Genomic DNA, 25,199 nt, shown 5'->3' with positions numbered 1-25,199 from the left:
CGAAGGTTCTAAATCTAGAATTTTCCACTTAAAATATCATTTGTGTGCATAACTGGGCCACATGGTGGCACGTGGAGAAAGCATGAGACTTGAAGTCAGGGAGGCCTGAGTTCAAATTCTGCTTCTGACACTGTTTAGCTGTGGGACCCTGAGAAGTCACTTCACCTCTCTTTGTTTCCTCATCTGTAAAATGGGAACAATCACAGTATCTCCTTCCCAGGGTTGTTGTGAGGCTCAAATGAGAAGATTTGCAAGGGCACTGTCAACCTTAAAGTGGTATGAAATTGTCAATAATAAACAACAATAATTAAATTTTAATTTATCATCATCATAGATCTGAAAAGCCTCTCAAGTTCTTTCTCTAGGCCCCATATTTGTGGAGATCCTTTTCCACTGCTACTGGGGACTGCGGACAAAGGGCTGATCTAAGAGACAAGCTCCCGCCATATCTGTTGGATTTCCTTCAGTTGACTTTGACTTGCCTCCACGGCTTTTCTTCAGTGTGCTTCTGCCTCCCCATGGTGGGAGTGGGTTTGGAAGCATGTTTCAAACTGGAGCCCAAAAGACGATCCCTGGCACGTCCTTCCCGAGACGAGTCTTCAACTGACATTCCCAACTTTGAAGCAGATTCCTTGGCTTCAGCTGTCACCTCACCATCTGAAAACAATAAATTAGATGGCTAGCCAGACAGGCAGACAGGAGATAGAGAAACGGTACTTCCCCCTTCTGGGGAGAAGGGGAATTGCACTTTCCTTCATCTTATGTTCTGTCTTTTCTAATTAGGAACACAATTTTCAAGTTTTGTAGGCTAGAAAAAAATCATGAAAATGCTGTTTTATATCTGCATAGCCATTTGCGGTTCATAAAAACCTTTCCCATGGATCCTTCTGAGATTAGTTATTACTTTTCCCATTGAAGAAGCCAAGTAATCTGCAAATTTATGCCCAAACTGGGACAAAATTCAAGGTCCTGTGATGCTCCCCATCCTGACCGGTGGACTCCTCACATGTCCCATATAATCCAGGTGGCCCCAGCCAGACTTCACATTACTTCTCCTCACCCCCAGCTAATGCTGTCCACTCCAGAACAGAAACCATGTCCTGGAGGACATAACCCTTTTATCTGCCCCAACTCCCTCCCGTCCTGACTGCCAAGTGCCTCAGACTGCAGACCACATCGGTCATCTCAAAAACTTTCTTACAACCAAGAGTGTGCCCTCTTGGGTGCAATCGGTCCTTCTTTTCTAGCTCTGGAAACATAACGGATCAATACCTCTACTACTACTGGAGAGGGTCTGAACCTACTGGCCTATAGCACCACTCCCTTGCCCTTTAACTGCTCACACCCAATTATTCCTCCCTGGTCAGCATCCTCCCCTATAGCTTGCCTGCCTCTATTAGAGTGGGAGTTTCTTCAGGACAAGGACATGCTCCACTTTAGCACTGCGATCCCCCACCCTCAACAGAGGCCTCAGTCTATAGACAAGGGCTGAATGAGTGAGTTTTCATTCATTCCTTCCAAGTTCAGAAAAGGCAGCATTGTTGAATATTAATAATGGGGGACTTGTCTTTTGTATTTATATCTCTAGTGCTTAGCACATAGTAAGCCTTTAGCCTTAATGCATTCCCTTTATCAATTATCTCCAATGAATCCTGTCTACAGCTTGTTTCTACATACTTATTTGTATGTTGTCTCCCCCACTACACTCAGCTCTTTGAGAACAGGCAAAGGGTTTTTTGTTTAGGTTTTTTTGCCTTTCAGCCTTAAACTACCCCCTCCTATTTGTTACCTCTTTCCCCCACTCGTGGAGCCATAGTAAGCATATCAATCATTTCTCCTTTCTTCCATTGACCTAGTTATCTAATTCTTCGCCCTCTTTTTTTCTCCTCAGTCAAGTAAAGTACTATTTTTTCCCTTCAACTTCTTTTGTTAGGTTTTAAATTCATTTTCTGCCCCTTTTTCTAAGAAATCCTCCCCCGCATTCTCTTCCCCTTCAGTCTATTCCAGACTGTTCTTTTAAGTCACGGTTCTTCTACTTTAGTCCTCCTCTAGGCTCCATTTTGTTCATGGGATTAAAGCTCCCAAATTGCCTACTTTGGCTTCCCTCTTTTCAACAAGTCAAGGTTACTGCCTTGGAGATCTCGACTCTGCCCTTTTGGCTGCTGTCTGAAGCATCGCCCATGGTAGAAGCTTCTCTGTGTCCCTGATCATGTACCAATCCACCCCACCATCATGTTCCTTCCCATTCGCCACCAAACGTCCTCGCTACGTCAAGGCCTTCCCATCCTTCTGGATGTCCGTCACCCCCTTGGATGGGCATCAAAAGTCCCCGGGGGCAGGACAAAGGGTCTCTCTAAGCACCAAGTTAGCTGGTTGTGGCCACTGTCCAGGCCCCATCTCCCATCACAGAACCCCTCTCTCCAGCCACGGAATATTATCTTATGCAGTGGGGCCCCTTCTCCCCACTCGACAAGGTCCCTGCCTTCCTTTTCCCACGTCAGTTCCTCTCTTTCCCACCCTGGCCACTCTGCCATAGCCCTTTTACTTCGAGAAGACTAGAGGAGCTCCTTTCTTTTCCTTGTTACAGCACATCACCTGCTCTCCATCTCCCTCCACTCCCACAGATCCCTATAGGCAGAGTCAATTCTCATGACTGGGGAGGACTCTAGTCCTCCCTCTATACTGCACAGAGATGCCTCAGGCCTCCTTCTCTACCATCACGTCAATCACCAGACTCCCAGAAGACCATGATTTAAGAAACAGTCTGGACACTCTATTTCAAGAAATCCTAAATGAACACTGCCCAGGTCTACTAGGGCCAGAGGGCAAAGCAAAGATATAAAGAATCCGCCAATCACCCCCTGAAAGGAAAAGTCTCCAGAATATCACAGCTCAAATCCAGAGCTTTCACATCAAAAGGAAAAACTACTGCAAATATCCAGAAAACAGCAGCTCAGGCACCAAGGACTGACAGTCAGACAGGATCCCATCAGACCTGGCATGCATGAGAGGAGAGCTTGGAATATTCCAAAAGGCAAGAGAGGCTGACAACCAAGAACTTCCATCCTTCAGCATTTCTGAGGAAAAGACAACACTGAGGAGGGGGTGAGAGACAAACACAAGAGTCTAGAGAAAGCCAGAAAAAGGAGCGTGTCTGAGCACTGGAGGAAGCCCCATGACACTGACGCTTAGAAGGGGCAGATGAGGCTGAGATGCCTCAGAACCTGAATGCCTCCCAAGGTGCCTAAGAAGTAAATAAGAAACACAGACATGGAGCTTGGGACAGAAGAGACGTGAGGACAAAAGCAGGAGAATGTTGGTGGACAGGGAAGAATGGGGCAGAACCTGCAACTTCTCATAGCCGGGTTTGAGAGAAGATGGTCCTAACAGGGTTGTGGGGGGCTCCGTCCTACCCTAATGGGGTTGTGGGGGTCATGGGGACCTCCCTCCTACCCCAACAGGGTCGTGGGGGCCTTCGTCCTACCCTGACAGGGTTTTGGGGGCGTCCCTCCTACCCTCATGGGGTTGTGGGTCCCTCCCTCCTACCCTGATAGGGTTGTGGGGGCCTTCCTCCCACCCTCATGGGGCTGTGGGGGTCGTGGGTCCCTCCCTCCTACCCTGACAGCGTTGTGGGGGCCTTCCTCCTACCCTGACGGGGTTGTGGGGGCGTCCCTCCTACCCTCATGGGGTTGTGGGGGTTGTGGGTCCCTCCCTCCTGCCCTGACAGGGTTGTGGGGGCTTCCCTCCTACCCTAATGGAGTAAAGCTAAACAGAGAGGGCAGGAACTCCCCAACGAAAGGGAGAAGAGACAGACTAGATTGAGAGGCAAAAGGAACTGCACATTGCTTACAGGAATCACTTTTAATCCAGAAAGACCTAACCTGATTCAAGACAAAAATTCAGTTCTGGCTTTGCTAACAGATATCAGGGTGGGGAAGAGAAAAAGATGGGGTGGAGTGTTGTCAGGGGCTGCAAGGGGCACCACAGTGTACAGTGCCAGGCCTGGAGACAGGGAAACCTGAGTTCAAATCTGACCCCGGCAAGTGACTTAGCTTCCATTTGCCTCAGTTTCCCCCTCTGTAAAATGGAGAGAACAGTAACAGCACTAAGGTGGCTGTTGTGCCCAGTACCTGGCACACAGTAAGCGTGTGCGATCATCATCACCATCATTAAGATGACAACTGACATTTACCACGTGCTTTCTGCATCTCAAAGCACTTTATGCACCTTGTCCTGCTCGCGCCTCACAGAATCCTGAAGACAGAAGAAGAAACTGAGGCTCAGAAAGGTAGACTGGCTGACGGTCACACGGCACGTGTCAAAGGCAGGACTCAAACCCAGGTAGGTTTGGTTTCAGCCCTGGCACTGGCTCCGACCTGTGGCTGCCCAGCGCTACCCACCCTGGAGTCGCCAGGTTGGTGCCACACGAGGCTCGCCCCCACACCGGATGCTCCCGACCTGGGTTTGATTCACGATGTCTCAGATAACCTCAGGGCTAAACAACATCACGGAGCCTGGCTGTCTGTGCCTGGGAGGCAGATGGCGGCACAAGGCGGGGACCCCAGTAGCTGCATTTTACTGCATTTTTATTTATTTTGTCAAATAGCTCCCAATGATGTTTCCACTGATTTGGGTCACACTGGCCTGCAGGCTGTGCTCGACCCCTCTGGGGTAGAGGAGAGCACTTTGGGCCTGGCATCACAAAGACAGGAGTGCGAATCCTGCCAGCCTTGTGGGCTTCTGGTGAGGGTCACACTATTCCTACAGCCCTCCACCAACCTTGAGTGCTCTCAACATGAGCTCTTGTCATCACTCTGCCTGAAGGGAATGCCAGGGGCTTCTCACTCACCTGCACAGGGGTTCCCTGGGCTGGCCCCCTCGGGCATCCAAGGCACTTCCCCTCGCTCCAACCGGAAGATCACAGGGGGCCTGGAAACTGCCGGTCCTGCTCATTGAAAATGGGAAAGTGCTGGGGGAGGGTGGCCAGCTCGGCCCAGGAGAAGCCCCCTTCAGATCCTGCCTCCTGCACTTTCTAGCTGTGACCATGGTCCAGTCACTTCACCTCCCACCTGCCTCAGCTTCCTCATCTACAAAATGGGGATAACAGCACCAGCCTCCCTGGCTGAGGGTAGGCCCAAACGAGTTACCCAGCTGCTCCACAAATGCCAGCCAGACAGGTGTTCTCTAACTACTTACCATGGGTCAGAGAGCTGAAGACAAAAGCGGCTCCACAGAGGAAGGGGAGCGATGACCCAGAGTGCCCAGGGAGCAGGCCTGCCGTCAAGGCTGGGGGTGCTGTCCCCCAACCCACCCCAGGGCACCCACTCAGGCTCCTCTCGAGCCTCTGGACACCCTGGTCAGGCTGCCGCAGAAGGACGGGCAGTCTGCAGCCTCGGCCCCCACCCCCACCCCATCTCCCGAGTCCAGCCCAGAGGCAGCCCAGCTCCTCACCCAGGCAGGAGCCATTCCCATAAGTCTCCAGCACCGCTTGGTGACACAGCTCCATCAGAGAAGGGACCAGCTGCTGCCACTCCGCCTGTTCCAGAAGGTCCCCGACTCCTGGAAGTCAGAATACACGTGTGCTCGCTAGGCCATCCCTGGGACTGGAGCCAGGGCCCATGGGGCCATGCCCATGCCCCACACCCGCCACGTGGGGGATCCAAGTCAAACATGGTGCAGCGCTGGGGCGATGATGAGAAAAGCGAAGGTGAGCAAGAGGCAGAGAGAGCCGGAGGGAAGGACAGCAGCTCCCCACCCCACCAACCCTAGGGCATCAGCTTCCGTTGGGGGACCCCTGGGCAGGGCTGTCCCTCTCAGGGAGATAGAAGCCTTCTTCCTCTGCCCCCACAACTCCCTTGAGGGGTCCAGTGACCACCTCTTCCCTGGCCTGGCCCCCTAACCTGCACATGCCATCCAGCCTGGCGGTGTCTTTCCTAAGGATGTGGTCAGGCCCAGAAACAGACGATGGGGACGCCCAGCCTGAGCGCCGGGCCTCTCTGTGAGCAGCTCCTGATGACCTTACCCAGCCTGGATGCGTGACCTCTCTATGGGCGGCCCCCCCACCTGGCCTGGCCCGGCCTCTCTATGGGCAGCCCCGATGGCCCCTCTGCCTACACTGGCTGCCCCCACCTTGAGCCTCTGCCCCCTGCTCAGCCCCCTGCAGCTCGGCTCCCCAGCTCATCCTCCCAGCAGAGTGACTGCGGAGATCCAGCGGCCTTCCCCCTCTGTGTTCTCCTTGACTCTGTGCAGCCTGGGCACGGCCACTGCCTCTCTCCTTCTGACTGCCCCTTCTCAGTCCCCTTTGCTGGATCTTCATGCCATCAACCAGTCAGTCAATAAGCATTTCTTGAGGGCCTACTGTGTGCCAGGGACTGCGCTAAGCGCTGGGGATACAAAAAGGCAAGGACAAGCCCTGACCTCAAGGAGCTTCCGATCCAATGGCGAGAGAGAGAACGTGCAAACCAACAGACACACAGCCACCTCTAGACAGGCTCAAGAGGCAGCAATACAGGGAGGGAAGGTGCGAGGGGGCGCCAGAGGACACGGCGCAGGGCTCGGAATCAGAAGGCTCTGCGTCTGCCAGCTGGGGACAAGTCACGCTCCATGAGCTGGAGAAGGACACGATGAGTCAGACACGACTAAGCCACCGAGCCCCGAATCCTGGGGAAGGCTTCCCGTAGGAGGGCATCTTCGGGGGTCGGCAGGGGGCGGCCCCTGCTCCCTTCCCTCTGGACTGGGTGACCTTCCCTGAGCTGAGGCCAGATCTCTCGGCCTCAGGCTATCTGCTAACGCAGTCCTCACCGCTCTGCTCTGTGGTCCCTCCCCACCCTTGCGTCCAGGCGCCCCCTCCTCCCAGCCTCCCTCCCTCCTCACTGCGTCTCCCCCCAGAGCCAAGCCGGTGCCCAGGCCTGTGGATGCACCTCTCTGACCCGCCCCCAGCCTGGCGTGGCCCCTTCCCCTCAGCCCTGGAGGAGGCGCTGGCTGCTGGGGGGTCTGCCTGCCTCAGTCTCTCCCCCTCCAACCCGTCCTCTATGCAGCCACCAAAGCGAGCTTCCTAAAACGTACGTCCGACCCTGTCACTCCCCACTCGGTCAGCTCCGGGGGCTCTGTGGGGACTCCCGGACCACACAAAGTGCTCTGTCTGCCCTTCAAAGCCCCTGCTGCCCCGTGTCCTCTTCAGGCCCGTGAGCACGGCCTCTGGCTACACCCAACTCTGTCTGGCTGACCCTCACTGCTCCCCTGGGGCTCTGGACCTCCCTGGCTCCAGTGGGTCCCAGCTACAAGGCCACCTCCTCCAGGAGGCTGCCCCACCCCCTGGACCTTAGGGCCTTCTCCTGGTTCATTATTTCTCATTTATCCTGCACAGATACACACATGTACACACTGCACGCACACACACCATGCAACCACATGCATACACCACACCCCCTAGACAGATACATACACACACTGCATGCACACACCATGTGTACCACATGCACACATGTGCCTACAGCATACAACACACATGTACACACTGCATGCACACACCACAGGCACACACACCACGCAACCACATGCACACACCCACACCCCCTAGACAGACACATGCACACACGTGTACCACATGCACACACTGCACATATGCACACACTGCATGCACATGTGCATGCAGCATACAACACACACACGTACACACTGCATGCACATACCACAGGCACACACACCATGCAACCACATGCACACACCCACACAACCCAGACACATGCACACTGCATGCACGTGTGTGCACACTGCGCACACACATATGCACACACAACACACACACACACATGTACACACTGCGTGCACACACCCCAGGCACACACACATACATACACTGCACACCACACACATACACACATGTACACACTGCATGGACACACGTGCACACACCACACACCCGAGATAGACACACGCACACACACACATATGCACACAACCACACATCCCACAGGCACACACACACACACCAACACCACACTCACATGGGTGACACCCACACACTCTGCTGGCTCAACAACCAGACTTACTGAATCATGTCTACTCCAGGAACTACTACGGGCACACCCCGCTAGAGCCCGCCGGGGGAAGCCCCCTGGGTCTGGAGTCAGGGCACCTGGGGATCCTACTTTCTGACAATTCCAGGTGAGTCACGGCAGCCTCTCCAGGCTGCCTCAGTTTACCTGACTAGGTGACCTCTGAGTCGGACAGCTCCAGAGACAGAGTGCTGGGCCTGGAGTCAGGAAGACCTGAGTTCAAATCCAGCCTCAGACACTTCCTAACTGTGTGACCCTGGACAGCTCACTTCACCTCTGGTTGCCCTAATCCATTGCAGAAGGACGTGGCAAACCAAATGGGGCCACGAAAAGTTGGACGCAACCAAACAACCGCAAGAGGTCCCTCCTTGGCCCTAGAACTGTGCTCTTATCATTGGTGATCCACACCAGAACTTGGCAAAGCCCCCCAGGTCTGCTCAACATCCAAGAGCCGGGGGTCCCTCACCTCTGTGAGGCAGGCATTCTGAACATGCAATCAGCCCATTCACAACTGAAGAAACTGAGGTTTGGCAGTGACTGGGGGCCAGCTGCCGCCCATCCCCTCAGGGCTGACTCTGTCCAGGGAAGGGCCTCCCACGGACCGGAGTTCCCAGACAGTCCTGCTGGATGAGGGATGATTCTGCCTGCAGACCACCCCATGACCCACGAGGGAGGCCCAGGAGGAAACCAGGGCCCAGCTCAGGCTTCACACACTGGCCCAGCACGGGACTCTTAACGCTGGGCAATGCACCATATGCACTCTTCTTGACCGCCCTGTCTTGGGAGGAGAATCCAGACAGGGCTCCCTGGGGCTCCCCCCAAAGCCTCGAAGGCAGAGGCCCCGGGGGCTCCTTTCCTCTGCTGCCTGTGGGAGAGAGCGCCCCAGAATGTCTGCCCTTACTTGGCTCCAGGGGCTGCAGGAAGAAGCTTCGGAGGCCTCCCTCCCAGGAGGGGGGGTCTGCCTCACTCCACTTTTGCCCAAGACTGTGAGTTGTTCCCTTGGGCCATGCCACACTTCCCCTAAGAAGGCTTTGGTCCCAAGACCTGGGTTTGAATCTTGCTTCTGCTGCTCACTAGATGGGGTCTGAAGGTCCTTCCACTTTTCAATATGATTCTACGATGGCTTTGGTTTCTTGGGGTTCAGCACCCTGAGGGCAGAAATGCCATTTGAGAAAGAAGATCACGTGTACCCGGTGGGCCCCTGCCGTCAGGACACGGACCGTTTACTCTTCTTCTAGGCTCTCTCCTGCTGGGGGATGACAGAGTCCTCAGGATGCCAAGCCGGGGGAGAAAAGGGGAGCATGAGGGGCTGCAGGGAGCTCGGGGGCTACCCCGAGCATAACTCAGCCCATGGCGACAGTTTCACAAGGGACCCGTGGGGCCGCAGGGTGGAGGAAGGGGGCACCCGCCCGATCCCAAATCTCAGCCCCCAGCCAAGCCCCCAGGAGCCTAAAAGACAAACCCAGGCCTAGCCCCTGCCCTCAGGGAGCTTCCCTGATCAGGACTCCATCCACTTCCACAAAGTGACCACTGCACTCCTGCCTCTGCAGGGGAAACCCGGAGAGAAAGGATGTGCCCGGGCCGCCCCACAGCTTCAGGATCCCAGATCCTGAGCCCTCACAGGCAGACATGGAGGCACTTCTGAGGGACGGAGGCACAGAGAGGAACCATCCTGCCACCCTGGGGTGACGAGCAGGCGTGGCCCATCAGAAGGGGCTGGGGCCAGGAGGAGCCCCAGCAGGAATGGGGGGGCAGGGACTGTACCCCCACATAGAAGGATGGGAGAGACAGTGGGAAGCCCCATCAGGTGTGTGAGGGGGCAGGGACTGCACCCCCACACAGGGGAAGGATGAGGGAGTCAGTGGGGAGCCCCAGCAGGTGTGTGAGGGGGGCAGGGACTGCACCCCTATACAGGGGAATAAGGGAGACACAATGGGGAGACCCAGCAGGTGTGTGAGGGGGACAGGGACTGTACCCCCACACAGGGAAAGGATGGAGGAGACAGTGGGGAGCCCCAGCAGGTGGGGGGGGGCAGAGCCTGAGGTCAGAGGTCAAGCAGATTCTCCCGCCCAAGCAGGGACAAAGCTCTGCACGGGGAGAGAGAGGAAAGCCACGCGCAGGGGAGGAGCTAGGTAGCAGACGCGCCGCTGATTGGCTCCTGGTCGCGCCCCCAGATGCTGACCAATGGGCACACCCGCTCATTGATGGGGCGTGGCTCCGACCAGACCATGGAATTGAACTGCGCAGGCGCAAGGCACTCCAAGACGAATCACCTCCCGCCCCCTCCCTCAAGGTTCCGAAACCAGGCGCCGGGAGTCTCGCCCCCTCCGCCCAGTCAGGCCTCGGCCCCACTCACCCCGGTCCAGGACGCAAGGGTCAGACCCTGGTGGCGGCGGCAGCGGCCGAGGACAGAGTGGAACCGAAGTGGCCAAGAGCGAGACGAGGATGGCGGGGGCGGAGGGAGAAGAGGGAAAAGCGGAAGTGATGACACAGGCTTCCACTCTTCTCCCGCCTCCTCAGTTCGAATTTCCAATCCAAGAAAGACTCTCTGATTTCTGGGCCTACCATATCCGTTTCCATGACAACTACGCAAGCGAGGGACGCCTAGCTTTGAAAGGCAAAGACTTCTGGGAAATGTAGTGCCGAGGCTCGGGAGGGCGTGAGCGGGAGTGTGCGCATGCCCAGGATCCTGCATTTCTCCAAGCCTCTGCCTTGAAGGGTGCAGCCTTTGCCTTGGCGCAGCTTGTCTTGAGAGGAGGAGATGTAAATGTATTCAGAGCGTTAACCAAGAAGCCAGCGAGCGTTTAGCAAGCACCTGCTGTTTGCGGGCACTATGCAAAGAATCCTCGGAAGCTGAGAGCCTCTGGCCTGTGGCCGCGGGGATGGACAGTCTGCGGGCGGGGGAGGGGGAACGCTTAGGAGGGTGCTGGCATCAGTAAAGGTTAAGCACCTACTGTGTGCCCCCGCTTGTGCTGAGGCTGGGGGAGGAGCTGGCTCTTAGGAGGGCGTTGGCAGAAGTAAACGTTAAGCACCTACTGTGCACCCTCGCGGTGCTGAGCCTCGGGAGGGGGCTGTACCCCTTTCCACTTGGCAGAGGACCAGTGACATGGTGGGGTCAGTTAGATTAAAGTGAGGCACAGCTGCGCACTCTCTCGTCCAGAGGCATGGAAGTCCAGTGGCAGGCCAGAAGTCAGGATGCCCGGCAATGGCCAGGATGCGGCGGTGACCTTGGCGTCTTTCGTGTCCGACCAAGGTTCGCGCGCTTCAGCCGCCTTCGTGTTCCTGGGAACAACCCCTAATTGCCTTCTGGCTCTTCCATTCCCGGGAGTCTTCCCACACTTGGGGCGGAGGCCTCTAGCTCACCTTGGCTACCCTCACCCTGGTTCAGCCTATCCCAAGCCGGTTCGCAGGGGGCGTGGCCGTCGGAGCGCAGGTGGACAGCGAAGGCGGATGGGAGACCAAGCACCAGAGGTGCGGGCAGTACATTCCGAGGCTGGGGACGCCAATGCAGAAAAGGAACCTCCCCTCCACCCCAAAGAGCTTAGTCTGGTAGGGGAGACCTCACCCAACAGGAGCCAAGGGGGGAGGAGAAGTTCAGTCAGGGCAGCCAGGTGAGAGATGGGGGTCTGAGCTGGCCTCTCCCCAAGTGGAGGGCAGAAGGTAGTGATGAAGAGGGGGCCCAAGGCTGGTAAGATGTCCCGACGCCCAGGTTATCCCAGTCAGGAGCTTTCTGGTGCGTGTGGAGAGGTCAGGCGGAGAAGTCCCTGAACTAGTTATGTTGGCTAGGAAATGTTCGTCCGTTAGCCGGGGGGGGGGGGGGGGGAGTGCAGGAAAGACGGCCTTTTAAGACGTGTTCTCCATCATTAAAGTCTGTACAGTCACAAGACAAAGCCCAGACTGATTTGCCAGCTGTAAATGCTCCCACCGCAAATTTAAAAATCGGCTCCCAGAGCTGATAGGAGCTGCCTCCAGCAGCCCCTGTCATTGCTGGTCAGTCGCGGCTGACTCTTCATGACCCCATGGACCCCAGCAGGCCAGGCCCCCTGTCCGCCACTGTTTCTCTAGGTCTTCCCAAGTTCGTGTTCTTTGTTTCCAATGTATTAGCTATCCACATTTCTCTTTTTACAGGGTTACTAAATTGGAGGGTCAGGGGAAGGCTGTAGATGTTGTTCATCTAGTATTTAAAAATTTAAATCTCTTTTTTACACAGCTTCTGTTTTTATATCATCTTCCTTTCTGGTTCTACCCCTCTTTCTTCCCCCGCCCAGACAGCCACCCCTTGTGAGAAAGATGAAAAAGCAGTTCCACCGAATCAAGCCTCATGCAGTCCTATCCTAGAGTATATGCAGTATTGCCCACTGATAAGTTCACCCCTCTCCAAATCAATCCACATGAATAGAGTAAGCACCCAATATATGCCAGGTGTTGTGCGAGTGTTTGAGGATACAAAGTTATAAAAAAATAGCACTGATCGTTAATCAGTCATCAAGCATTTATGCAGTGCTGGGTGTCTCTGTAATTGTATTGAACCCCCTGAACGACAGATGTGACCCACGGGAGTTGATGAGGTCACCAGGTGAGAAAGTATATAAAGGAAAAAAGGCCTAGGACAGAGCCAGTGCTAGTGAGTATAGCACAGAAGAACCAGCAAAGGAGAGGGAGGATGGTCAGGCAGATGGGAGCAGAACAAAGGGACCACAGAATCACAAAGCTCGGGAAAGAAGAGTGAATCCAGGAGCAGAATGTGGTCAAGAGTATCAAAGGCATTGGAGAGTCAGCAAGGATGATGACTGAGGAAAATCCACTGGACCCAGCAATTAAGAGTCCCCTGGTCATTTTAAGGGGGGCAGTTTCCATCAAATAATGAGTTACAAAGCCCAAGTACTGAGGGAGAAGTAAGCAAAAGCAGAGTAAATGCAGATACAAAGTGTAGATGGCTTTTTTCAAGGAATTTAGCTATGCAGAGGAGAAATAGGATGATACCCAGCAGGGACAGCAGTGCTGAGGAGACCGGTGTGTTTATAGGAAGCAGGGAAGGCACATTTCCTCAACTGTTCTCTGGAGTCAAGATTGGTCATTGTAGTCATGTGGTCTTTAGCTTTGCAGTTCTTTCTGCAGAGTTTGTATTCATGCCAATGGTTTTCCTAGTCTGCTCACTTCCCTCTGCATTGTTCATGTCTCCCCATTCTATGACATTCATATTTTCTTACAATTCAGTAATATTTCATTAATATACAACTAGTGTTGGGTAGGACACACCAAATCAATGGCTTCTACTTTGTTTCCAGGTGTGGTTTGTTTTTTTTTTTGGGGGGGGGCAGGAGGCTAGGTTGTTTTGCTGCCTCAGAAAGTGCTGTTGTATTTTTGGATGGTTGTACATTTCTTTCTGTCCTTCGACCTCTTTTCAGCTAGATTTTGGTGGCACATTTGGCAAAGACTCTTGTATTGTTCTTGTAGAAAATATGGACAAATGAGGGCTAGATGACATTAGAACTGGATAGATTTAGAATTCTCTGAATGTTGGACCTCAGAGAACAGCTATTAATAGTGCAATGTAAGTCTGGAAGCAGATTTCCTTTGGAATGCCTCCGAGATCAGTGGTTGACCCTGTTTAAAAACTACATTTTTAGTGATTTTTTTGTTTTTGTTTTTACATTGCTTACATTCTCCCAGTATCACTTCCCCTCTCCCACCCAGAAGCCATCCAATATGACAAATAATATTTCTGAAGATGAAAAAATCATCAAAACTTATTAATATGTCCGAAAGTCCTAAAAGCATATGCAGCATTCCATAACCATGGAATTCTTACTTCTGCAAAAGAAGGGGACGGTGTCTTCCCATGTGGCACGTTTTTGTTTTTGGTGATTTTTTTGTAACATTTTACAGCTTCGTGGTGGTTCTTTCCATTTACATGGTTGTAGTCATTTGTATTGTTTTAGTTCTGCTGACTTCACTTTACATCAGTTCATTTAAGTCTTTCCATGCTTCTCTGGATTTATCGTATTCATAGTTTCTCATAGTAATATTTCACTGAATTCATGCACAAGTTGTTTAACTATCCCCCAATAAATGGGCAAATTTACTTCATTTCCAGTTCTTTGCTAGAACAAAAAATGCTGTTGTATTTTGGTATTAGCTAGGACTTCCTTTTTTAGCTTGACTTCCTTGGGGTATATGCTTAGTAGTGTAATCTCTGTGTCAAAGGGTAGAGATGGTTCAGTCACTTTAATGATACAGTTCCAAATTGTTTTCTAAAATGGTTGTACTAATAATTCACAGCTTCACCAACAATGCACTAGTGTGCCTACCTTCTCATAGCCCCTCCAAAAAATTTCCATCTTTTTGTCATCTTTGCCAGTGTGCAGGGGGTAAAGTGAAACTGCTGAGTTGTTTTGCTGTTTTCTTATTATTAGTGGCTTGGAGCACTTAATATGGTTAATAGTCTGTTATTCTGTTTTGTTTATGTGTTCGACCACTTATCCATTAGGGGATGGCTTTTGGTTCGTACATATGTATATGTGTATGTGTGTATTCACACTGGCTATGTTTTGGATACCAAATTTTATCCAAGATATTTGATACAAAGATTTTCCCTAATTCCACTGTTTCCCTTCATATCCTAAATTGAGTTGTTCAGTCATTTTTTAGTCACGGCCATCTCTTCATGACCTCATTTGGGGTTTTCTTGGCACAGATACTGTATGGTTTGCCATTTCCTTCTCCAGCTCATTTTACAGGTGAGGAAACCAAGGCAAACAGGGGTAAATGGTTTTCCCAGAGTCACACAGCTAGTAAGTGTCTAAGTCCAAGATTTGAACTCGGGAAGATGAGAGTTCCTGATTCCAGGCCTGGTGCTTTATTCACTGTGCCACCTAGCTGCCCAGATGCATTAAGCAGCTTTTCAACTCCATGCAATCAAAATAACTGATTATCTTTTGTAATGGCCTCTATCCCTGTTGCCTCAAAATGCATCTCTTACCTATAGCTGTGAGCATATGATCTAATTTTTTAAATGGCATGATCTTTAATAATAGGTCATGTATCCACTTATAATTTGTAGAAGATGGTGTAAGGTGCTGGTCTAACCCAAATTTCTGCCAGACTGCTTTTTGGGCTTCCAAGCAGTCATCAGACAGGGGGTCCTACAATTTAATATGTTTTATCAGTGACTTGAACAGAGGTACAAGCGTGTGCTCGCCAAAGCTGCAGATCGCGGGGAGGAGAGATAGCTAACACCCTGGATAATACTCAGGTTGCAGGAAGATCTTGACAAACTAGAAAACAGCTGAATCCAGTAAGATTATATTTAATAAAGACTAATACAAAACTCTTACACTGATTGTGGATACTAGTTTGTCTACCAAAGATCTGGCTCTGTTTACCAAGGTCATCTCCACACATCTGCCTGACCTCTGGCCATTGTGCTCACTGCCCCCCAGCCCCAACATGGTCATGGACTCTGGCAGCTGGGTCTCTTGGCTTCGATAAGCTTTGTCATCCCTTGTCCAGAATATCGGACTCCATGACACTTCCTGGCCATTTTCACACCATGCCACCAGGGGCCTACTTGCCCCTTTCTAGTAGCTCTTCATATGTTGTCTTCCCTCATTAGAAGGTAAGCTTCTGGAGAGCAAGGACTATCTTGTCTGTCTTCTCATCCCCATGCTTAGTCTGGTGCCCAGCACACAGACCATGTTTAATCAGTACTGTCTGTCTGTCTAAGGCCTCACAACTGGGACTGGTTTTCCTTTTCTTTTATTCCCTTCCTTTGGGCCTTCATGTATATCTCCCTGGATATCCTCAGTCTCAGTGTTTAGGTCCTAAGGTTTTGGAAGGGCTGCTGACACAGGAGTCTGTGGGAAGTGGACAGATGTGTAGATCACTCCGTGGGAGAGGACAGTCAGCCTATAAGCATTACTAAGCACCTATTGTGTGCCGGGCAGTTTGCACAGCACTGATATAAAGGCAAAAGAGAACCCATGCTCTCAAGAAGCTCAAAGTATACTCAGGGAGTTAACATGTGCTTGGCATGGTGCCTGGCACATAAACATAATACATTCTTATTGAATTAAAACTGTACAAACAAGATATATGCAGGACAAATTGGAGACAAGAGGGAAGGCGCCAGCATTAAGGGGAGGGGGTTGGGAAAGGCTTCTCATAGAAGACTGGATTTTAGCTGGGACCTGCAGGAAGCTAGGGAAGCCAGGAGGTGAGTCTAAGGAGAGAATATCCAGCCATAGGGGACAGCAAATGAAAATGCACAGAGGCAATGGATGGAATGTTTTGTCTTAGAAACAGCAAGGCCACTGTCACTGAATCACAGAATCCTGGAAAGGTGTGTGGGGTAGGGGGGAGGAGGTGTCGGATTGGGAGGGGCTCTGAATGCCAGGTTTTCACATTTGATCCTAGAGGTGACAGGCACTGGAGTGTGCTGACTAGGAGTGAAATGGTCAGATCTGTACTTTGGGAAGATTAATGTGACCGGTGAGGGGGGGATAGATTGGGGTGGGGAGAGACGAAGCAGGGAGATCAACCAGCAAGGTACACCAGAGTTGTTAGAAAGGCAAAGCCAACTGGACTTGGCAACAGATCATCTATAGGGTGTGAGAATAGAGGGTAACATGTTGGTGGTGATCCCAGATGACTGATAGCATTACCCTCAACATTAAGAGAAATTTGGGGGTGGGGAGGCCCTGGGGGAAGTTAATGTGTTCACTTCGGGGCATGTCAAACCAAGATATCTATAGAACATTTAGTTCAAGGTTTCTAATGGGCAACTGGAGATAAAGACTCCAGGGGCTGGACGAGTGGATGAAGAATACTTCAAGTCATCAGCAGCAGAGAAGATAATTAAAAACATAGGATCCAGCAAAATAGAGGGAGAGAATGGTCAGACAGGGAGGAGAAGCAGGATAGAGTGTCACGGAAGCCCAGAGGTGATGCCAGCATCAAAAGCTACAGGGAGATGAAGGATGAGGACTGAACAAAGAGCATTAGATTTGACAATTAAGAAATCATTGGTAGGTTTGGCAATGGCAGTTTCAGCTTAACAATGAGACCAGAGGGTTTATCTACACTGGGGAAAGATGCAGGACAATGACTATCAGGGACGGGTCAGGCAAGAGTTTTATGAAGATGGTGGAAACATGGGTGTGTGTATAGGCAGAAAGAGGCAGCTAATATGCAGGGAGAGACTGAAGATAAGTTAGAGGGGTACGTGCTAAGAGGAGGCACTGGGCCAGAGAATGGGATCACTTGTGCATGTAGACAGGTTTGCTTTGGCAATGACCACCTTTCATGTGATAAAGGGTGAAGGGAAGGAATAAGCATTTATATACACCTACTATGTGCCAGGCACCAGGCCAAGCACTTTATAAATACCGTCTCATCTGATCCTCACTACCCTGGAAAGTAGGTGCTGTCATTATCCCCACCTTACAGCTAGTGTCCAAGGCTGGATTTGAACTCAAGTTCTTCCTGACTCCGGGCCCAATGATCCACTGCACCACCACCTAGCTGCCTTGGAGGAGGCAGGGGGAGAAGGCACCTGGGCAAGGAGATGAAATGAGGGAAAAAGGAAGCACTCAGTGAATAGCCTCAATTTTTTCAGTGAAATATGAGGCAAGATTCTCAGCTGAGAGGATAGGAGAGGGGAACCATGGGAGGTTTTTAAAGGATAAAGTGTGTTGGAAGAGCCACTGTGGTGAGTGGGTTAATGAGTCGTTTAGGAAGGTGTAGAAGGATTGGTTGGCACAATGAGGATCTGCTTGAGGTTATGTAACATAAAAAGGAGGTTTTCAACTTGACTTAGCCTCTTAAAAGTTCAGACCCATTTTACTCCCTGGTGGCCTGACACTGTTCATAGATGACTGAGACTTGTCCCACTCCTGCTGTATAGGTAGTTTGGGACCACTGAGAATCTCAGGTTTCAGATTATCTGTAAACATCGACTTATCCTTTCTTCCTCTAAATGTGAGATCCTTATTCAGTGACCAAGAAGTAGACACACTACTGGAAAAATAGTCTTGATATCTCCCTATCCATAAAACCAGTGGAAGGTAGTTTTAGCTCAATTGGAAAATGGCCCATAGGCTGTCCTTAGATGCACGTAAGGACATTGGTGGAGTTGGTTTTATCATGTACCCAGGCAATCAGAAGTAGTGGCTCACGCAGGATCTTTGGTCATCTCACATTGTAGTGCCACAATAAATTTGTGAGAAGAGGCTACAACAAGAAACATTGCAGCTTTTGTATCATTTATTGGAAAGGATGAGGAAAGTTCTAAGAAGAACACAGGAAGGCTCTCCAAACTAAATTAACACATACTTGGACACTTGGCGACTTCAGTGAAAGGGGAAAAATGGGTGAACAGGACATAATACCCAGAGGGCAGGAGATTATATGGTAGCAATGAGAAGGTTGCCACATGTTGCAATCAGGGAATTAAGAAAAACTGGAGTACAAGGTGGCATGAAAACAATGGATGAGCAAAAATAAGTAAGGGCTGGTCATGTATTGAATACAAGAGAAAAGCAATCAGACAGCCTCTTGGGCTCTACTCCATCGCTATCAACCCACTGACTAATAAGCAATGTTTGAAGTGCTTACTATGGGCAAGATGCTCTAAGTGCTGGGGACATAAAAAAGACACAGTAGTTTCTGCCCTCAAGGAGCTCACATTCTGGACAAGGAGACAATGTGTACCCACATGAGTACATAAATACAAGATAATTTGGGGGATGAAGCGGGAGAACCAGGAGCTGAGGGCCCGGGAGAAACCGGTGGTATTTGAGCTGAATCTTGATAGAAGTCAGGAACTCCAAGACCCGGAGGTGGAAGGAGTGCATTCCAGACATAAAGACCAATGACGGAACACCATATGTGAATGGTAAGTAGGCCAGTGTGGTTGGACCACAGAGGTGGAGGGGATGAAAGCAGAAGATGACTAAAAAGGCAGGAGTGGGGTAGGTTGTCAAGTGGGAAAGTCTTTATTTGATCCTCAAGGCAAGAGAGCACCATTAAAGCTGGCTGAGGAAGGTGTGAGGTGTCATGACAGGCCCTGAGCTTCAGGGCAGTCACCTGGCTGCTGTGCAGAGAATGGACTAGAGTCAGGCCAGCCAAAGAGGAGCTTGCTGCAACAATCCAGGTGAGAGGTGATGGGAAAATGAACTTGGGTGGGCTCTCCCAAGGGTGAGATCAGAGGTCCAGCTGAGAATTCAAATGACGTTTAGAGCTTATTTTAAAAATGTGGAACTAGACAGCAAGTCACGTATCTCTAAAACTCTTTTGTGTCCCTTGGAAGGCACTATGGAGTAGGGAAAGCCAACTGGCATTTGGAATCAGAGCACCTGGGTTGGAATCCTCACTTCTTTGGACTTTAGCTTCCTCATCCATAAAATGGCAGGCTGCACGGGGCAATCTCGAAGGGCCCCTCTGTGGCCAAGTCTGTGCTTTTTCTTTTTCAAATTAAACATTGTTAGAAACTTAATATCCAACATCAATGTAAATACCCAAACTTGCTAAATAACTATTTTCATTTAAATTTACTTAACTGCATAAAGTACCATAGCCTTTTATCAGTCTCTCCTTATAAGCAACGATCAGGATTCTTTTCCTCCTACGATCACTGCATCATTAATAATGACAGCTGACATTTAGATGGCATTTTAAGGTTTACACAGCATTCTACACATATTATCTCATTTCATTCCCTCAATAGCCCTGGGAGGTAGGTGCTGCTATTATCTCCATTTTATAGTTGAAGAAACTGAGGCAAACTGGGGTAAGTGACTTGCCCCGATCACATAGCTAGGAAGTGTCTGAGGCCAGATTTGAACTCAGGTCTTCCTGACTCCAGGCTCTGTGCTCTATCCACTGCATCATGTAGCTTCCAATTTCCTAGTTGTTTTTAATCTCCTTTATAATATTTTATAAAAGTCTTTCTAGGTTTCTGACGTTAAGATTTTTGCTTCTGAGGAAAGCATTTCCCCAATGAAGACATTCGTTCAATCCATTATGAGTTTTTTGATGAAGAAAAGTTGTGATTTCTGGGGAAAGGTCTTCCCAAATACATTATACTCATAAATTTTCTCATCTGAACACAACATTCCCTGATGTTGTTTGAGACGAGAAGTGTGGTGGAAAATTTCCCACAGTTGCTAGAATCATTTTTTTTCTCCACTGCAAATTTTCTGATGAACATATTTTGAACTCTGATGAAGGTCTTCCCAAATTCAATACATTGATAAGTTTCTCTCCACTATGAATTTTTCTGATACTCATTAAGATGTTTGCTCTCTCATAATCACGATGATAAAAATGTTTCTCCCCTTTCTGAGACTAAGAAAGTTGACCCTGAAAGAAGGCCTTCACACCTTCATAATGTTTCTTTCCAACGTGAATCTCCTGACATGGATTAAATTTTAAACTCTGGTTGAAGACCTCTATATTCATTACACTTAAGACATTTTCCTCTGAAGTTCAGTTTTAAAAAATTCTTTTGGAAAGCCTTCCCATATTCAACACACTAATAAATCTTCTATGTAATACTCTGCTATTCACTTCATTTTTTACTTTCTCAGAAGTTGTTAGCATAACTTATTACATGGACAATGTTTCTTTCTACTATAAATTTTCTGATGCCCAGAAAGTTGTGTGCTTTGGCTGGACTTCCCACCTTCACAGGGTTTTTCTCCAGTATGAATGCCCTAAGGTAAAGAAAGCCTTGATGTCCTCAGATGGAAAGTCTTTCCACATGAATGATTGTTCTGTATGTAAGAATTTTTTAACTGAGAGCAAGGTGTTAACTCTTAAGGAAAGACCTCCTAGATTGATTTCATTTAAAAGATTTCTCTCTAATGTGACATTTCTGATGTCGAGTATGTTGTGTCTTCACACTGAAGGCCTTCCCACACTCATTACATTCATAAGGTTTTTCTCCTGTATGAATTCGCTGATGCTGGGTGAGATGTGAGCTCTGGCGAAAGGCCTTCCCACATTTTTTGCATTCATAAGGTTTTGCTCCTGTGTGAACTCTCTGATGTCGAATAAGTGCTGAGCTCTCCAGGAAAGTCTTCCCACATTCTTTACATTCATAAGGCTTTTCTCCTGTGTGAATTCTCTGGTGTCTAGTGAGCTGTGTCTTCAGACGGAAAGCCTTTTCACATCTGTTACACTCATAAGGCTTCTCTCCACTGTGTATTCTCTGATGTACAATCAGTTGTTTGCTCTCATTGAAGGCCTTCCCACATTCGCTGCAAGCATAAGGTCTCTCCCCTGTGTGAAGTCTCTGATGCACAGTCAGCTGTGCACTACGGCCGAAGGTCTTCTCACATTTGTTACATTTGTATGGCTTCTCTTCAGCGTGAGTCATGTGGTGCTGAACAAGCTGCTTCCTCAGGCGGAAGGCCTTCCCACATTCACAACACTCAAAAGGTTTCTCTCCAACATGAAGTTTTTGATGGTGAATAAGGTCTGGTATCTGGTGGAAGACCTTTTCACATTTATTACATTCATAAGATTTGTCTGTACACTGAATTCTCTGACATACCGGGAATTCTGAGCTCTTACAGGCCTTCCATTCACAAGGCTTCTCTCCAGTATGCGTTTTCTGCTGTTGTTTCTTTAGATTAAATTCTTTGCCACTGGATTCCACACATTCAGAAGGTTTTTCTCCTGTATGGACTGTTTGAGGTTCAGTAAACTGTTTGCACTCATAGACAGTCTTTTCATAGTCACTGGATTCGTGAGCTTTCTTTCTCTTATGAATTCTTTGATGTCGAACAAGTGCTGAGCTCTCCAGGAAAGTCTTCTCACATTCCTTACATTTATAACACTTGTCTCCAATATGAATTTTATGATGTCGAATGAGGTCTGAACTCTGGTGGAAGCCCCTCCCACATTTAATACATTTATAAGGCTTCTCTCCAGTGTGAATTCTCTGATGTCGAATAAGCTGTGAGTTCTGGCGGAAGGTTTTCCCACATTTTTTGCATTCAAAAGGTTTTTCCCCGGTATGAATTCTCTGATGCACAATAAATTTGGAGTTCTCCTGGAAGGACTTCCCACACTCATTACATTCATAAAGTCTTCTTGCAGGACGGATTTTCTGATGCTGGACAAGTTGCTTGTACTCAAGGAAGGTCATTCCGCAGTCATTACATTGATAACGTTTCTCTGAAGCACGAACTTTCTGGTGACGAATAACTTTTTTACTACCTGGAAGGAAGAACAAGGAGGGAATGATTAATGCTGCCTCTCTTCCTCCACTCCCCAAGAACTGCTCACAGGCTTTAAGAGCCTTTCTCCTGCCTGCTCTCTTGGGGTAGGGGAGGAGAATACAGTTTCATTTGTCTTTGCATTAGGGTCCTCGGTATATGTTACATAAAGGTATGACAGCAGATAATACAGTTAAATGAATACAGATTCAAGATTACATTACTTCCAAGAACAGTAATAAAAGGATGAATGTTTGATTTATGAACAAATCCTTACTGCAGTGTAAATGGCTGATGTGAACAAATTAAGGAAAGGAAAGAGAGCATCTACAAAGGGTTAAAGGCTTTAACCGCTTGCAAACATATCCCCCTTGGGGGGGAGGGGAGAGGATAGGATGGAAGGAAGGATGAAAACTAAACAGAACAATAAAGAGAATGGATGTGGGGCTGTGGGCGTGAAGGAGTCCCAAAGTCACCAGGGGCACAGACTTAAGAGAAAGATGAGGAGTGAGCAACAATAAAGACAGGATGGAATCAGCCTCTGATCAACTCACAGCATGGCAGCGTGGCCTCCTGGTGGTGGCTGTCTCAGCCCTTCCCCTTCCACCACCCAGCGAGGCAGCTGGATTCATCTCCCTACAATCTCAGTGACGTCAGGGCAGGGCCTGTCGGACATCCTCTCCTCCAGGACAAACGCAAACTTCCTGAGGCAGACACCGCAACGCCCCCATCATCCGGCTTCCCCTAGGTGGTCACTCCTCACTCTCCACTCCGAGAGAGGACCCTAAGTCCACTCTCCAGCTGGCCCCGAATGCTTTGCATGAATGCCACAGGAGGTAGCCACCCAGCCTGGTCCTGGACGCCGTGCCACTTCCCCTCCCATAACCTTCCTGGATGCCAGGTCATGCTTTTGAATTACATGTAACTTAAAGTCTTTCGTTACAGAAAGATGGCCACTTGGCTCTGTGACCATCTTGTCTTGTGGACTTGATGTCTGGCACCGAGGTGTGAGGCCTGCCACTCACCCCTCTTAAATTCCCTCTCAATTATCCTGGCCCTGTGGCCTGACTCTGTCACCCCTCAGGTCTGCCCTTCCTTCGAGATCTGAGATCTGAGAACCTTCTACTGTGGTGTATTTATTGCAATTGTGGAGAGGAGGGAAATTCTTATCCATTCAACAAATAGAAGAAATTCTAGGAGACAAAGAAGATTAATTAGATTATAGCAAGCTGAAGAGTTTCTGTATGACAAAAAGCAAGGTATCCAGGATAAAAAGGAAAGAAATAGATAGAACGAAAACATTGCTGCCTTAAATATTTCTGCTAAAGGTCTGATTTTCAGACTTCATAGTAACCGAATCAAATTTTAAGAGATCAAATTCCAAAAACCTAAATGGTCAAAACAGGCATTATAAATTATTAATAATAATCTAAAACATTAGTCAAATTCTCCAATAATCAGAGAAGTTAGAATAAAAACAGAATTCTAAGTTGCCACAACATGCTGATGATATAAATAAAGACAGTTAAACATGATAAAAGTGTTGGTAGAGCAGTAGAGGACTAGGCACATCTTTTTGAAAAGCGACATGATAACACATGACTAGTGCTTCAGAACAGACCGTGCCAGAACGGTTCTGCCCCCGGAGTCCATCCAAAAAGTGCTAGCGAAAGGAACCAAGACCTCTGTCTCTCAAGAAGTATTCACAGCAACTTCATGGGAGCTGGTAAGATCAGGACACAAAATCAGAGGCCCACAGTGGGACTAGAATTGAACGACTTTGGCCAGACGGAGCTGGTGCTCTGCCTTCAAAGTGCCATAGAGGCCCAGCAGTGTTGGGGAAATGTGGTGAAGTGACTTGGCTTGAAGGAAGAAGGACAAGGATGATGATATTTTTTAAGAACAGCAGCAACATCCGGAAACATAGGAAAGATCAGAAGGAGATGCAGAAGCAAAAAGTGCATTTACAAACAGAGAGAATGAGCCGACTGATGCAGGTGGAACACGAGGATGGCTGCTAAAGATAAGGCACGTCCTCGACTCTATGAGGGGCACAGGAGGTGCCATCAGCATCCTCGCTGAATGAAAGATGGAGCTCTGGGAAGGCAGCCTCAGCACTTGCCCACGGGCCTGGCGCACTGTGGGGAGGCCTCTCCGTCCCCCACGCTGCCAATGCTTCCCCCAAATGACCAACAGAGCTGCCCCGTCTCCATGAACTCACCTGGAGATGTGCTTTTTGGGTGGTCTCCCCTTGGCGTCCAAGCCGCTTCGCCTCGCTCCAACTGGTCGATCACATCTGGACTGGAGACAGCGAATCCTGGTCATTGAAAATGGAACAATGTGGGGAATGGAAAGCTGCATCAGAATTCCATCCTCCAAGAAAGACACAGTCCTTCCTACTGGGGCGGAAGGGTGGGGCTGTGGCTTACACCACCAGATGTGGCTGCTATGTTGCTGGCTTTGTCTAAGTATGTGACCAGTAGGAGCTCCATGAGACTGGGCTAGGGCTGGCATTTCAGGAAAAGATGAGAGCATTCTTTAAAAAAGCATTCATAAAAGTGTAAGAGAAGAATTCAACCACAGTCCCATCTCTGTGGAGCGAAAGGAGGCCTGCCAGGAAGACCAGAGGATGCTCCGGACTGCCAAAAGATGCTCTACATTGCCTTGCTAGGAAACACAAATGAGTGACTTATGGGGTTGGGCTCAGAAATAAAATCAGTTCTTTTGACTCACCCCTTGCTAAGACAAGGGGAACTTTTTACATATGAGATTAGGCCTGGGACGGTAAGGGAGAATCCTGGACCTGCAGCACCAGTGAGTGGGAAGGCACATTCCCAGACAAGTCAAGCTCCCCGTGTCCAGTGGTACCAAGCAAAACTCATTCCCTTAAGAGGCAGTTCAAATGCCCTGTCCCTTTTTG

General features: G+C 49.5%; 2 protein-coding genes across 4 annotated transcripts in view; both read right to left on the bottom strand.

Moving 5' to 3' along the window:
• Nucleotides 1-343: 343 nt before the first annotated feature.
• Nucleotides 344-10,608, bottom strand: LOC110201805 (zinc finger protein 69 homolog). 3 transcript variants are annotated; one of them, XR_002322576.2, is made up of 5 exons: nt 10,414-10,606; nt 5,452-5,559; nt 4,850-4,945; nt 4,193-4,254; nt 678-4,077 (listed from the first exon to the last, which is right to left on the bottom strand). XR_002322576.2 is itself a non-coding variant. In XM_078151912.1 (4 exons), exons 2-4 carry the CDS (start codon nt 5,504-5,506, stop codon nt 464-466), a joined length of 345 nt encoding a protein of 114 aa, XP_078008038.1. In that variant the 5' UTR covers nt 5,507-5,559; nt 10,414-10,608; the 3' UTR covers nt 344-463. The 3 variants fall into 3 exon arrangements, 1 of the variants encoding a protein (XP_078008038.1); XM_078151912.1 differs by lacking the exons at nt 678-4,077; nt 4,193-4,254 and adding an exon at nt 344-657 and having other exon boundaries at nt 10,414-10,608; XR_013485631.1 differs by having other exon boundaries at nt 678-4,254; nt 10,414-10,601.
• A 7,694-nt stretch (nt 10,609-18,302) lies between these two features.
• Nucleotides 18,303-25,199, bottom strand: part of LOC110201794 (uncharacterized) — a 58,574-nt gene continuing 51,677 nt past the window's right edge. The window contains exons 8-9 of the mRNA XM_078151890.1: nt 21,942-22,086; nt 18,303-21,536 (exon numbers count right to left, since the gene is read on the bottom strand). Coding sequence (XP_078008016.1) covers nt 20,899-21,536; nt 21,942-22,086 — 783 coding nt within the window. The 3' untranslated portion in view covers nt 18,303-20,898. The remainder of the gene's footprint in view (nt 21,537-21,941; nt 22,087-25,199) is intronic.

This window comes from Phascolarctos cinereus, unplaced genomic scaffold, assembly GCF_003287225.1.
Source record: "Phascolarctos cinereus isolate Bilbo 61053 unplaced genomic scaffold, phaCin_HiC Scaffold_4;HRSCAF=312, whole genome shotgun sequence".
NCBI classification, from domain to species: Eukaryota; Metazoa; Chordata; class Mammalia; order Diprotodontia; family Phascolarctidae; genus Phascolarctos; species Phascolarctos cinereus.
This window is presented reverse-complemented; position numbering and strand designations above follow the sequence as displayed.